This window comes from Amblyraja radiata, chromosome 7 (assembly GCF_010909765.2).
Source record: "Amblyraja radiata isolate CabotCenter1 chromosome 7, sAmbRad1.1.pri, whole genome shotgun sequence".
In the NCBI taxonomy this organism is placed as follows: Eukaryota; Metazoa; Chordata; class Chondrichthyes; order Rajiformes; family Rajidae; genus Amblyraja; species Amblyraja radiata.
The window spans coordinates 86475119-86490135 of record NC_045962.1 but is presented as its reverse complement, the minus strand read 5'-3'; the positions used below and the strand labels follow the sequence as shown (position 1 = coordinate 86490135).

The 15017-nt window shown below is 48.3% G+C and overlaps 1 protein-coding gene across 3 annotated transcripts in view; it reads left to right on the top strand.

Annotated features, from left to right (window-relative positions):
- LOC116975607 (aspartyl aminopeptidase) overlaps nt 1–15017 on the top strand; it is a 60031-nt gene that overhangs the window by 25731 nt on the left and 19283 nt on the right. For 2 of the 3 annotated variants that reach the window (XM_033024913.1, XM_033024912.1), the window contains exons 2-8: nt 2788–2878; nt 6486–6574; nt 8023–8136; nt 8755–8880; nt 11580–11704; nt 12545–12629; nt 14922–15017. The exon at nt 14922–15017 is cut by the window's right edge and continues 12 nt beyond it. In XM_033024913.1, coding sequence (XP_032880804.1) covers nt 2788–2878; nt 6486–6574; nt 8023–8136; nt 8755–8880; nt 11580–11704; nt 12545–12629; nt 14922–15017 — 726 coding nt within the window. Of the gene's footprint in view, nt 1–2785; nt 2879–6485; nt 6575–8022; nt 8137–8754; nt 8881–11579; nt 11705–12544; nt 12630–14921 lie in introns of all 3 variants that reach the window. The other variant, XM_033024911.1, reaches the window with a different exon arrangement.

Sequence of the window (15017 nt, the reverse complement as noted above, 5' to 3'; positions counted from 1 at the left end):
GGGAGGTGTGAGAGAGGGTCTGAGTTTGGCGATGTTGCGGAGGTGAAAGAAGGAGGTTTTAATGACATGGCGGATGTGAGGCTCAAGGGAGAGGGTGGAATCAAAGATCACGCCAAGGTTGCGGGCCTGGGGAGATGGGGAGACAGTGGTGCCGTCGATGGTGAGAGTGGGGTTATTGATTTTGCTGAGTGTGGCTTTGGAGCCTATGTGGAAGAATTCTGTTTTATCGACCATAGACCATATATGTACACAATAAATAAACAGATAAAGTGCAATAGTAATAATAGACAGTTATTCTTCAGAGCTTGTTTGGTGTTGTGTTTAATAGCCTGATGGCTGTGGGGAAGAAGCTGTTCCTGAACCTGGATGTTGCAGATTTCAGGCTCCTGTACCTTCTACCTGATGGCAACGGAAAGATGAGTGTGTGGCCAGGATGGTGTGGGTCTTTGATGATGCTGGCTGCCTTTTTGAGGCAGCGACTGCGATAGATCCCGTATGCAAATAGTCATCCATAAAGGGGGCTTACATAGTCACAAATTTCCCCCCTGCACCAGTACCCCCTTTGTTCTTCCCCCCCCCCCACTCATGTCGTTCCTCCCCCTCTCTCGCGGCCGTCCCCCAAGTCAAGTCAAGTTTATTCATCACATACACATACGAGATGTGCAGTGAAATGAAAAGTGGCAATGCTCGCGATTGTGCAAACAAACAAACAAACAAACTAGAAACAGAATGGAACAGAATCACATATTCACATATTTCATATTTGTGGGAGGGAGGGAAGAAAAAGGAAAAAAAACAGCAATTTTAAAAAGCCACCACACCACAGTAGAGTGGTTCAGTAAAGTTAGTCCCTGGAGAGATCGGAGTTTACAGTCCGAATGGCCTCTGGGAAGAAACTCCTTCTCATCCTCTCCGTTCTCACAGCATGGCAACGGAGGCGTTTGCCTGACCGTAGCAGCCGGAACAGTCCGTTGCTGGGGTGGAAGGGGTCTCCCATGATCTTGTTGGCTCTGGAGTTGCACCTCCTGATGTATAGTTCCTGCAGAGGGGGGCGAGTGAAGTTCCCATAGTGCGTTTGGCCGAACGCACTACTCTCTGCAGAGCCTTCTTGTCCTGGGCAGAGCAGATTCCAAACCAAACCGTGATGTTTCCGGGCAAGATGCTTTCCACAGCCGCTGAGTAGAAGCACTGGAGGATCCCCAGAGACACTCTGAATTTCCCCACTCTGGAGAAAGAGGTTGAGAGGAAAGATAGGCCAGCAATGATTAAATGGCGGATTGGACTTGATGGGCCGAATGGCCTAAATCTGCTCCTACTTGACCTGTTGACTCTGTGACTTTCATGAGAACAAGGACAATTTGCCGTGCGTGACAGAAAACTAATCTGAAACTAAACTGAATGTGAAAGTGAAAGTGAAAGAGTTGGGCCACCACCCTCCCATTGTTGAATGGATGTTGTTGTTGGCCAGACCATGGGTGGTGATGAGTCCGTGTACAGGAGAGGGATAGAACACCTGGCTGAATGACAGCGTAGCCTACACACCCCCTTCTCAACACCAACAAAACCAAGGAGCCGATCGGTGACTTCAGAGTCAAGTGTGTTTCATTGTCAGGGTGGTGCAGCGGTAGAGTTGCTGCCTCAGAGACGCGGGTTCCATCCTGACTACAGGTGCTGTCTGTACGGAGTTTGTATGTTCTCCCCATTGACCGCGTGGTCTTTCTCCGGGTGCTCCGGTTTCCTCCCACACTCCCAAAACGTGCAGGTTTGTAGAGCAATCGGCTGCAGTAAATTGTCCGTAGTGTGTGGCATAGAACTAGTGTACTGGTGACGGTGGTCAGAGTGGAGTGAGTGGGCCGAAGGGCCTGTTTCCACGCTGTTCGTCTAAACTAAATGTTTGCTGAGGACCAGAGCTGCAGTGTTCAAGTTGGCCGTCCATCATGGTACACCAGTCATTAAAAGTAGGCATGCAGGTGCAGCAGGCAGTGAAGAAGGCGAATGGTATGTTAGCATTCATAGCAAAAGGATTTGAGTATAGGAGCAGGGAGGTTCTACTGCAGTTGTACAGGGTCTTGGTGAGACCACACCTGGAGTATTGCGTACAGTTTTGGTCTCCTAATCTGAGGAAAGACATTCTTGCCATGGAGGGAGTACAGAGATGGTTCACCAGACTGATTCCTGGGATGTCAGGACTTTCATATGAAGAAAGACTGGATAGACTCGGCTTGTACTCCTAGAATTTAGAAGATTGAGGGGGGATCTTATAGAAACTTACAAAATTCTTAAGGGGTTGGACAGGCTAGATGCAGGAAGATTGTTCCCGATGTTGGGAAAGTCCAGAACAAGGGGTCACAGTTTAAGGATAAAGGGGAAATATTTTAGGACCGAGATGAGGAAAACCTTTTTCACACAGAGAGTGGTGAATCTCTGGAATTCTCTGCCACAGAAGGTAGTTGAGGCCAGTTCATTGGCTATATTTAAGAGGGAGTTAGATGTGGCCCTTGTGGCTAAAGGGATCAGGGGGTATGGAGAGAAGGCAGGTACAGGAAACTGAGTTGGATGATCAGCCATGATCATATCGAATGGTGGTGCAGGCTCGAAGGGCCAAATGGCCCACTCCTGTACCTATATTCTATGTTTCTAACTAAATGTTTGCTGAGGACCAGATCTGCAGAGTTCAAGTTGGCCATCTATCCCATTAGACGGACACGTGAGTATTGGTGGCCTCCTCCTGCTCTCCCGTTCATTCATTCATTCATTCATTGTGTTCTTTTGCTCTTCACTCCTCAGTCCGCAGCTCAGAGAAGTTTGAAAGAGGCGATGCAGAACGCTGCAAAGGAGTTCCTGGCCTTTGTGGATGAAGGAGTATCCCCCTATCACGGTAAGTTGATGCTGTTGAGTATTCTTGAGTATAGAAGTTGGGAGGTCATGTTGCAATTGTATTAGACAATAGGTGCAGGAGTAGGCCATTCGGCCCTTCAAGCCAGCACCGCCGTTCAATGTGATCATGGCTGATCATCCCCAATCAGTATCCCGTTCCTGCCTTCTCCCCATATCCCCTGACTCCGCTATCTTTAAGAGCCCTTTCTAGCTCTCTCTTGAAAGTATCCAGAGAACTGGCCACCACCGCCCTCTGAGGCAGAGAATTCCACAGACTCACCATTCTCTGTGTGAAAAAGTGTTTCCTCATCTCCGTTCTAAATGGCTTACCCCTTATTCTTAAACTGTGTGGCCCCTGGTTCTGGACTCCCCCAACATCGGGAACCTCTAGCGTGTCCAAACCCTTAATAATCTTGTATGTTTCAATAAGATAACTTCTCATCCTTCTAAACTCCAGAGTGCACAAGCCCAACCGCTCCATTCTCTCAGCATATGACAGTCCCGCCATCCCCGGAATTAGCCTTGTAAACCTACGCTGCACTCCCTCAATAGCAAGAATGTCCTTCCTCAAATTAGGCCCTGGTGAGGCCGCATTTAAAGTATTGTGTTCAGCTCTGGGCACCATGCTATAGGAAAGATTTACGGAGAAGATTTACGGGGGGGTTTTCCAACGCTAGAGGGCCTGTACTACAGGGAGAGGTTGAGCAGGCTGGGACTCTATTCCTTGGAGCGCAGGAGGATGAGGGGTGATCTTATAGAGGTGTATAAAATCATGAGAGGAATAGATCGGGTAGATGCACACAATCTCTTGCCCTGTGAACGACTGTTGTATAAAGCCGACTCTGCAAATACCAGAGACTGATAACAACAATCTACATTACCAAGGGTCAAGGCTTCCAGAAGCAAAGTGGCCATAAAAAGGAGCTCAATTCATTGCTATGGAGGAGCTGCTTGATATCAGTGGCATCCAAAGTCCGTGGAACAGACTGGAGATTTGTTGCATATCCCATCACCAATTACAGAAGGTGCAAATGATAAGACCAAAGTCACGCTGAGCTAGCTGAAACTTGTGATAGGAAGATCGAACAGAGGATAGCAAGTATTGTATGGTATATCTTTATTGTTATTTTCCTGAGTACTCACATACCCAGAGGAAACAAAAAAACGTTACTCAAACCAGTGTCCATTCAGTGTGCAGCAAAAAAAATAAATAGAAATAAAAATACATATATCATGAACAAGTTTAACACTACTCTCAACTAAACATCAACAGGCGTTCCGATCGGCAGCGGCACGACAGTGGCTCTGTCCAGGTTGGTGGTTGGTGCGCGATACTTTGGCAGGGGGCAAAGTCCGTTTAACAGTCTTATAGCCTGCGGGAAGAAGCTGAGGAGCATCCTGCTGGTTTTGCAGCTAATGCTCCTGTACCTCTTCCCAGATGGCAGGATGGAGAATATGTGATGCCATGGGTGGTAGGGGTCTTTGATGATGGAGATGGCTCTGTTGATACATCTCTTCCTGTATATGTCCAGCAAGAAAGGGAGTGGAGCACCAATAATCCTGCTGCCGGTCTTCACAATCCTGTCAAGTTGGTGCCGTTCGTACGCCTTGCAGCTCCCGAACCAGGAAGTGATGCCGTTGGTTAATGTGCTCTCGATTGTCCCCCTATAAAAAGTTCGTAGATGTGTAGTGGGGAGACCTGCTTTACGTAGTCTTCGGAGAGGGTGTAGTCGCTGCTGGGCTCTCTTGACCAGTGCTGTGGTGTTGGTTGTGGACCTATTGTCCAAGTCCGACAACAGACCAGACTCCCCACCGACTACAGTTTAGTTTTGTTAGTTTAGTTTATTGTCACGTGTACCGAGGTACAGGGAAAAGCTTTTGTTGCGCGCTATCCAGTCAGCGGAAAGACAATACATGATTACAATCGAGCCGTTTACAGTGTGTAGATACATGATAAAGGAAGACACAAAATGCTGGAGTAACTCAGCGGGACAGGCAGCATCTCTGGAGAGAAGGAATGGGTGACGTTTCGGATTGAGACCCATCTCGACTCAAAACGTCACCCATTCCTTCTCTCCATAGATGCTGCCTGTCCCGCTGAGTTACTCCAGCATTTTGTGTCTACCTTCGATTTTCACCAGCATCTGCAGTTCTTTCTTACACATACATGATAAGGGAATACTGTTTAGTGCAAGGTAAAGCCAGCAAAGTCCGATCAAGGATAGTCCGAGGATCACCAATGAGGTAGATAGTAGTTCAGGACCGCTCTCTGGTTGGTGGTAGGTTGATTCAGTTGCCTGATAACAGCCGGGAAGAAACTGTCCCTGAATCTGGAGGTGTGCGTTTTCACACCTTTATACCTTTTGCCTGGCGGGGGAGAGGTTCACGCTGCCTCGGGAAAGCAGCCAACTTAACCCTGGCATTCCAGTTATTCCTTCTTCTCCCCTCTCAAATCCGGGCAGAAGGTACAGATGCTTGAAAGCGCGCACCACCGTGGACCTGTCCCACATAGGCGCTTTTTGGGCGACTGCTGCAAAATTGTCACATTTTCGGCGACAGTGGCGACAAATTTTGCTGTCGTAGGTTGTCACCAGGTGTTGAGGTGAATTCCATTAAAACTAGTCTCTGGCAGTCGCCTAAGTGGGACAGGCCCATGAGGAACAGCTACTTCCCCTCTGTTATCAGGTTTCTGAATGGTCCTTCCATGAGCAAGGGTACTGTCTGATTCACCTCTACCCCATTACGGACATTGGACTTTGTCTGTGGAACTGATGCGCTACAATGCTGAGAACTATATTCTGTACTCTGTGTCTTCCTCTTTGTTCTACCCATTGTACTAGAATATGGCTTGATTTTATCCGTGTGCAGTTTTGCTCCCCTAATTTGAGGAAGGACATTCTTGCTATTGAGGGAGTGCAGCGTAGGTTTACAAGGTTAATTCCCGGGATGGCGGGACTGTCATATGCTGAGAGAATGGAGCGGCAGGGCTTGTACACTCTGGAGTTTAGAAGGACAAGAGGGAATCTTATTGAAACATATAAGATTATTAAGGGTTTGGACACGCTAGAGGCAGGAAACATGGTCCCGATGTTGGGGAAGCCCAGAACCAGGGGCCACAGTTTAAGAATAAGGAGTAAGCCATTTAGAACGGAGACGAGGAAACACTTTTTGGCACAGAGAGTTATGAGTCTGTGGAATTCTCTGCCTCAGAGGGCGGTGGAGGCAGGTTCTCTGGATGCTTTCAAGAGAGAGCTTTCAAGATAGGGCTCTTAAAGATAGCGGAGTCAGGGAATATGGAGAGAAGGCAGGAACGGGGTACTGATTGTGGATGATCACTGAATGGCGGTGCTGACTAGATGGGCCAAATGGCCTACTCCTGCACCTATTGTCTATTGTATGATATTATCTTATTTGATTGGACAGCGTGCAAAGCAAAGCTTTTCACTGTACCTCGGTACACATGACAATAATAAACCTAAACAAGGAATGTTTAGGAAGGAACTGCAGATGCTGGTTTACACTGAAGATAGACACAAAATGCTGGAGGAACTCAGCGGGACAGGCAGCATCCTGCTGAAAGTATTCATTCACCTCTGTTCTTATTGCAGTTATTGAAGCCTGCAAGCGGCGCCTGCGAACCGCTGGCTTCCAGGAGCTGAAGGAGGCCGATCACTGGGATGTGGAACCTGCCAGCAAGGTGAGTGAGGGGCGACGGGGCGAACTCATAAACGGCAGTTACTCGTGCCGGGAATTCCCATCAAAAGCCGTCCCGAGAGACCGGAGTCTTTCAGCGGGACTGTCATATGCTGAGAGAATGGTGCGGCTGGGCTTGTACACTCTGGAGTTTAGAAGGATGAGAGTGGATCTTATTGAAACATATAAGATTATTCAGGGTTTCGACATGCTAGAGACAGGAAACATGTTCCCGATGGTACACAAAAAAGCTGGAGAAACTCAGCGGGAGCAGCAGCATCTATGGAGCGAAGGAAATAGGCAACGTTTCGTGCCGAAACCCTTCTTCAGACAATCCTTCTTAAACAACATGTTCCCGATGTTGGGGGAGTCCAGAACCAGGGGCCACACAGTTTAAGAATAAGGAGTAGTTGGCCGGTGTGGGGAAGTTGGAGCGAAGGGCCTGTTTCCACGCTGTATCACTCTATGAGTCTATTAAATGATCATCCGTTAATCCTGTATCTGTACACATGTGGGTGGCCTGTTTGTAAGTTTGGCTAAACTAAGCAGAGACGTGGATCACGGGAGTTGTCGGCACCTGGGTAGAGTGGACATGGAGAGGATGTTTCCAGATGCCCTCTCTTCCACACAACAATGTTTCACAGACGGGACTGGATTTAGGCTTCTGCGGCAGGTCATGTGTATAAAATCATGAGAGGCATTGATCGGGTAGATGCACTGAGTCTCTTGCCCAGACTAGGGGAATCGAGGGCCAGAGGACATAGAAACTTAGAAAATAGGTGCAGGAGGAGGCCCCTTCGGCCCTTCGAGTCAGCACCACCATTCATTGTGATCATGGCTGATCGTCCCCTATCAATAACCCGTGCCTGCCTTCTCCCCATATCCCTTGACTCCACTAGCCCCTAGAGCTCTATCTAACTCTCTCTTAAATCCATCCAGTGACTTGGCCTCCACTGCCCTCTGTGGCAGGGAATTCCACAAATTCACAACTCTCTGGGTGAAAAAGTTTTTTCTCACCTCAGTCTTAAATGACCTCCCCTTTATTAGAAACATACAAACATAGAAAATAGGTGCAGGAGTAGGCCATTCGGCCCTTCGAGCCTGCACCACCATATTCTAAGACTGTGGCTCCTGGACTTAATAGGAATCTGAGGGGGTAACCTTTTCACACAAAGGGTGGTGGGTGTATGGAACGAGCTGCCAGAGGAGGTAGTTGCGGCTGGGACTATCCCAGCATTTACGAAGCAGTTAGACAGTTACATGGATAGACAGGACAGGTTTGGAGGGATATGGACCAAACGCAGGCAGGTGGGACTAGTGTAGCTGGGACATGTTGGCCGGTGTGGGCAAGTTGGTCCGAAGGGCCTGTTTCCACACTGTATCACTCCGTGACTCTATGTAAAACTTCTTGCCGACTGAACCCGTGTGTTGCTCTTGTTTGTTTTCAAACAGTACTATATGACCAGGAACTATTCGACTATAATCGCCTTTGCCGTGGGAGGCAAGTACAAGGCAGGCAATGGGTTCAGTATGGTTGGTGCACACACGGACAGTCCGTGTTTACGGGTGAGTTTGGATCAGTGGCCGGCGTAACTCCCGATGATACCCAGAGGGAGTGGGAATATTGTATTTGACCCTGCAACTTCAGGAAAGATGTCAACAAAATAGAGAGAGTACAGACGAGATTTACTAGAATGTTGCCTGGGTTTCAGCAACTAAGTTACAGAGAAAGGTGGAACAAGATAGGTCTTTATTCTTTGGAGCGCAGAAGGTTAAGGGGGGACTTGATAGAGGTCTTTAAAATGATTAGAGGGATAGACAGATAAGCTTTTTCCATTGAGAGCAGGGAAGATTCAAACAAGGGGACATGATTTGAGAATTAAGGGACAGAAGTTTAGGGGCAACATGAGGGGGAACTTCTTTACTCGGAGAGTGGTAGCTGTGTGGAATGAGCTTCCAGTGAAGGTGGTGGAGGCAGGTTCGATTTTATCATTTAAAAATAAATTGGATAGGTATATGGACGGGAAGGGAATGGAGGGTTATGGTCTGAGCGCAGGTAGATGGGACTAGGGGAGAGTAAGTGTTCGGCACGGACTAGAAGGGCCGAGATGGCCTGTTTCCGTGCTGTCATTGTTATATGATTATAACTGTTTGTCAATGTTCTGCATTTGTTTCCGCCACCAGGTGAAGGTCAGGTCCAAGAAGATACACGCGGGCTACCTCCAGGTGGGGGTGGAATGTTACGGCGGTGGCATCTGGAACACCTGGTTTGACCGGGACCTCACCGTGGCTGGCAGGGTTTTGGTGAAGGTGAGCAGGCTTCACACGTTCCCGCTCGAGTAATTGCCCCGAGCACCTTCCCCCATGGTTTTCCCACCTCCACCCAGTCAGGTCAAAGGGCCTGTCCCACTTACGTGACTTTTCCCGGCGACTTGCCGGCACCCGTCATAGGTCGTTGCAGGTCACCGAAAATGTTCAACATGTTGAAAATCCAGCGGCGACCAGAATAAGGTACGACTCTTTGGGCGACTCCTCGCGTCCATACAGGCTTCACCCCGCGACATGTCGCCAGTCGTCGAAAAAGTCGCGTAAGTGGGACAGGCCCTCAAGTGAGCGTCGGTTTACTATTGTCATGTGTACCAAGGCACAGTGAAAAAACTTTGTTCCATGTCAGGATCAAACCCGGATCTCTGGCGCTGAAAGGCAGCAACTCTACCGCTGCGCCACCGTAAATGGAGATATGTGGGGCAGGTATTGGAACACAGAGCGTGGTGGGTGGCAGGAACGTGCTGCCAGGGGTGGTGGTGGAGGCGGAGGCAGAGACGATAGTGGTGTTTAAGAGGATAGACACATGGAAATGCAGGGAATAGAGGGATCGCCTGCAGGCAGACGAGATCAGTTTAACTTGTCAGTCCTGAACAACTATCCACCAACTAAGCATGCAGGTACAGCAGGCAGTGAAGAAAGCGAATGGCATGTTGGCCTTTATCACAAGAGGAGTTGAATACAGGAGCAAAGAGGTCCTTCTGCAGTTGTACAGGGCCCTAGTGGGACGACAGATGGCACAATGGGCTAAGTGTTCGGCTGGCAACCGGAAGGTAGCCGGTTCGAATCCCGCTTGGAGTGCATACTGTCGTTGTGTCCTTGGGCAAGACACTTCACCCACCTTTGCCTGTGTGTGAATGTGTGTGAGTGATTGGTGGTGGTCGGAGGGGCCGTAGGCGCAGATTGGCAGCCACGCTTCCGTCTGTCTGCCCCAGGGCAGCTGTGGCTACAGAAGTAGCTTACCACCACCGAGTGTGACTGAGGAGTGAATGAATAATGCGATGTAAAGCGCTTTGAGTATTAGAAAGGCGCTATATAAATCCCATCCATTATTATTATTTAGTGAGACCACACCTGGAGTATTGTGTGCAGTTTTGGTCCCCTAATTTGAGGAAGGACATTCTTGCTATTGAGGGAGTGCAGCGTAGGTTTACAAGGTTAATTCCCGGGATGGCGGGACTGTCATATGCTGAGAGAATGGAGCGGCTGGGCTTGTACACTCTGGAGTTTAGAAGGATGAGAGGGAATCTGATTGAAACATGTAAGTTTGTTAAGGGTTTGTACACGCTAGAGGCAGGAAACATGTTCCCGATGTTGGGGGAGTCCAGAACCAGGGGCCACACAGTTTAAGAATAAGGGGTAAGCCATTTAGAACGGAGACGAGGAAACACTTTTTCTCACAGAGAGTGGTGAGTCTGTGGAATTCTCTGCCTCAGAGGGCGGTAGAGGCCGGTTCTCTGGATGCTTTCAAGAGAGAGCTAGATAGGGCTCTTAAAGATAGCGGAGTCAGGGGATATGGGGAGAAGGCAGGAACGGGGCACTGATTGGGGATGATCAGCCATGATCACATTGAATGGCGGTGCTGGCTCGAAGGGGCGAATGGCCTACTCCTGCACCTATTGTCTATTGTCAGACGAGATCAGTTTAACTTGTCAGTCCTGAACAACTATCCACCTCATTGCTGATCCTCGGACTATCTTTGATCGGACTTTGCTGGCTTTACCTTGCATTAAACGTTATTCCCTTATCATGTATCTGTGCACTGTAAATGGGGTGATTTCTACTCATGTTTTGTCTTGCACGCAACAAAAGATTTTCACCGTATCTCGGCAATGAATTCCTGATTAATCGAACCCTCTGACTAAAGAAATTCCTCCTCATCTCCTTCCTGAAGGAACATCCTTTAATTCTGAGGCTGTGCCCTCTGTGGTCCTAGACTCTCCCACCAGTGGAAACATCCTCTCCACATCCACTCTAACCAAGCCTAGATAGCACACAACAAAAGCTTTTCACTGTACCACGGTACACGTGCCAATAAACTAAACTAAACTGATAGACTGAATTTTCTTCTTCTGATTCTTGCGTGCACAGCCTAAAGTTAGATACAATAGAAAATAGGTGCAGGAGGAGGCCATTCGGCGCTTCAAGCCAGCACCGCCATTCATTGTGATCATGGCTGATCGTCCCCAATCAATAACCCGTGCCTGCCTTCTCCCCATATCCCTTGACTCCACTAGCCCCTAGAGCTCTATCTAACTCTCTCTTAAATCCATCCAGTGACTTGGCCTCCACTGCCCTCTGTGGCAGGGAATTCCATAAATTCACAACTCTCTGGGTGAAAAAGTTTTTTCTCACCTCAGTCTTAAATGGCCTCCCCTTTATTCTAAGACTGTGGCCCCTGGTTCTGGACTCGCCCAACATTGGGAACATTTTTCCTGCATCTAGCTTGTCCAGTCCTTTTATAATTTTATATGTTTCTATAAGATCTCCCCCTCATCCTTCTAAACTCCAGTGAATACAAGCCTAGTCTTTTCAATCTTTCCTCATATGACATCCCATTCTAGGACAACTTGTTCTATTTGATCTTATTTGTTTGCGCACGTCGGGTTGATTGCATTCGTCGAAACAGGGCGGACCCACGTGAAGGTTGCACCTGATTCACTGTGTCTCTCTTCTCTCGCCAGACGGCCTCAGGTGTGGAGCAACACCTGGTCCACGTGCGTGACCCCATCCTTCGAATCCCACACCTGGCCATCCACCTGCAGCGAGACATGAACGACAGCTTCGGACCCAACAAGGAGACTCACCTGTACGTATGTGATCCTTAAAACGCACCTCTCTCTCCCCCCTTGCCTCACCAGGCCTGGCCCGGCCTTCAAGTCCCACTATGAAGACGTATATAGAGTCATTCAGCACGAAAGTGGTCTCTAGGACCCTGCGATCCAGCCCTCCAGCAACCGGCACTAGGACCTCTCCAGAGCACATCCTCGGATATGGTGCCGATAATCGCTCACAATTTTTTTAATTTAACTTAAGGGATTGGGCAGTCTAAATGCAAGAAAAAAGTTCCCGATGTTGGGGGAGTCCAGAACCAGGGGTCACAGTTTAAGAATAAGGGGTCGGCCATTTAGGACTGAGATGAGGAAACACTTTTACTCCCAGAGATTTGTGAGTCTGTGGAATTCTCTGCCTCAGAGGGCGGTGGAGGCCAATTCACTGGATGTATTCAAGAGAGAGTTAATAGATAACAATAGACAATAGGTGCAGGAGTAGGCCATTCGGCCCTTCGAGCCAGCACCGCCATTCAATGTGATCATGGCTGATCATCCCCAATCAGTACCCCGTTCCTGCCTTCTCCACATATCCCCTGACCCCGCTATTTTTAAGAGCCCTATCTAGCTCTCTCTTGAAAACTGTTCGAAAACTAAAAAGCTCATCATCGTTGAAAACATTAGCACCGCAGTGGGGCTGGTTTCCGACGGGCGGGGTGCCGGACGCACCACACACATCTGCCCCCCGTGTAGCTGGCATGCTCCTCGCTTGTATCTACACGTGCCTCTTCCATCAACGTCAACAGCATCGTCTCAGAAAGCTGTAGAACAGTTTGTTTTTTTACAGTTTTCTAACACTAAGTTTTCTTTCTTTCAAGGGTGCCGATCCTTGCCACAGCTGTACAAGAACAGCTGGAGACGGGAGTGAAGTCAAGCGGGAACGCCTGTGAGGCCACCCAAATGGTAAAGTACCCTGTCCGCAAAGCAATTTCAACAATAGACTCGTTCTCTGTAGATTAATAACCCTGTCCCACGGTACGAGTTCATTCCAAGAGTTCTCCCGAGTTTAAAAAAAAATCAGACTCGTGGTAAGCACGGAGAATGTACGTAGCGGGTACGTCGGAGCTCGGGGACGTCTCTTAGCGGCTCGTAACGCTAACGGCAGGTACTCGGGAAGACTCGGGGACCTACAGGTTTGTAGGTTAATTGGCTTGGTAAATGAAAAAATTTGTCCCTAGTGTGTAGGATGGTGTTAGTGTGCGCTGAAACATAGAAACATAGACAATAGGTGCAGGAGTAGAGGCCATTCGGTCCTTCGAGCCTGCACAGCCATTCAATGTGATCATGGCTGATCATCCAACTCAGTATCCCGTACCTGCCTTCTCTCCATACCCCCTGATCCCTTTAGCCACAAGGGCCACATCTAACTCCCTCTTAAATACAGCCAATGAACTGTGGCCTCAACTACTTTCTGTGGCAGAGAATTCCACAGATTCACCACTCTCTGTGTGAAAAATGTTTTTCTCATCTCGGTCCTAAAAGATTTCCCCCTTATCCTTAAACTGTGTGACCCCTTGTCGTGGACTTCCCCAACATCGGGAACAATCTTCCTGCATCTAGCCTGTCCAACCCCTTAAGAATTTTGTACGTTTCTATAAGATCCCCCCCTCAATCGTCTAAATTCTAGCGAGTACAAGCCGAGTCTATCCAGTCTTTCTACATATGAAAGTCCTGACATCCCAGGAATCAGTCTGGTGATCGCTGGTCGGCACGGGCCCGATGGGCCAAAGGGCCTGTTTCCGCGCTGTGTTTGGTTCGTATAAATACACTTAAGTCTTTAACTTAACTTTGCCCATTAAACTCTCACCTTAACCCTATATCCTCTGCTTCTTGATCCCACTACTCTGGGTAAAAGACTGTGCATTTAGCCCATGTGCAACGTCATTGCGTTTTACAGCTTGCAAACAGGCCCTTCAGCCCAACTTGCCCACACCGACCAACATGTCCCATCCACACTATTCACATCTGCCTGCGGTTGGCCCATATCCCTCTAGATCTGTCCTATCCACGTACGTGTCTAATGTTTCTTAAACGTTGCGATAGTCCCTTCCTCAACTACCTCCCCCGGCAGCACGTTCCATACCCTTTGTGTGAAAATTTCTTTTTTTTTTAGACATTTTTTATAGAAAATTTCTATTTTTCTATAATTCTATCAGATTTCTATTAAATCTTTCCTCCACCTCACCTTAAACCGATGTCCTCCGTTCCTCAAATCCCCTATAATCCCCAATTTTCTTCAGAATTGCATATCAATAGCTGCCCATGCTGGGGATAGAATTGGTTAGGCATTTTAGATGTACGTAAGTAAGTAAGTTTATTGGCCAAGTATTCACATACAAGGAATTTGCCTTGGTGCTCTGCCCACAAGTAACAACATGACATACAGTGACAGTTACGAATGACTCAGGAAACACTAAACATTAATAATAATAAAACATTAATGATAAAACACCATTGATCAAGCATGTGAACCAACAAAATACCAGATCAAAGGGAGGCTACAGATTTTTGGCTGTTGAGTAGAGCAACTACTCGTGGATAAAAACTGTTTTTATGTCTGGCTGTGGCAGCTTTGACAGTCCGGAGTCGCCTTCCAGAGGGAAGTGATTCAAAGGGTTTGTGGCCAGGGTGAGAGGGGTCAGAGATGATCTTGCCCGCTCGCTTCCTGGCCCTTGCAGTGTACAGTTCATCAATGGAGGGAAGGTTGCAGCCAATAACCTTCTCTGCTGATCGGACGATTCGCTGCAGCCTCCGGGTGTCGTGCTTGGTGGCTGAGCCAAACCAGACCATGATGGAGAAGGTGAGGACAGACTACGATGGCCGTGTAGAATTGGACCATCGTTGCCTGGGGCAGATTGTGCTTGCTCAGCTGCCGCAGGGAGTACATCCTCTGTTGTGCCTTTTTGATGTAATGTACTTTGCAAGTCATATCCTGGGAAAGGGACTCTGTGTGTCTACTCGATCTACTCCTCTCGTGATTTTGTACACCTCTATAAGATCGCACCTTATCCTCGATCGTTGATAAATGATGCAAAAGGAGAAAAGCAATCTAAAAAAAAATAGATGCTCTTCACTTGTTTTTTTAATGAATGTTTAAGAGAGCACAGGGTCCCGTCAACTTGGGCAGGGAAAGGTCTGTGTCGCCACACCCGTGCTGTCCTGACTGAGTTGTTGCAATGTGGTTTTCACCTGCAGAGTGAGAAGCACCAGCCTGTCCTGCTCAACCTGATCTCCTCGGAGCTGGGGGTGGAGGTGGACGACATCGTAGACTTTGAGCTGTGCCTGGCTGAT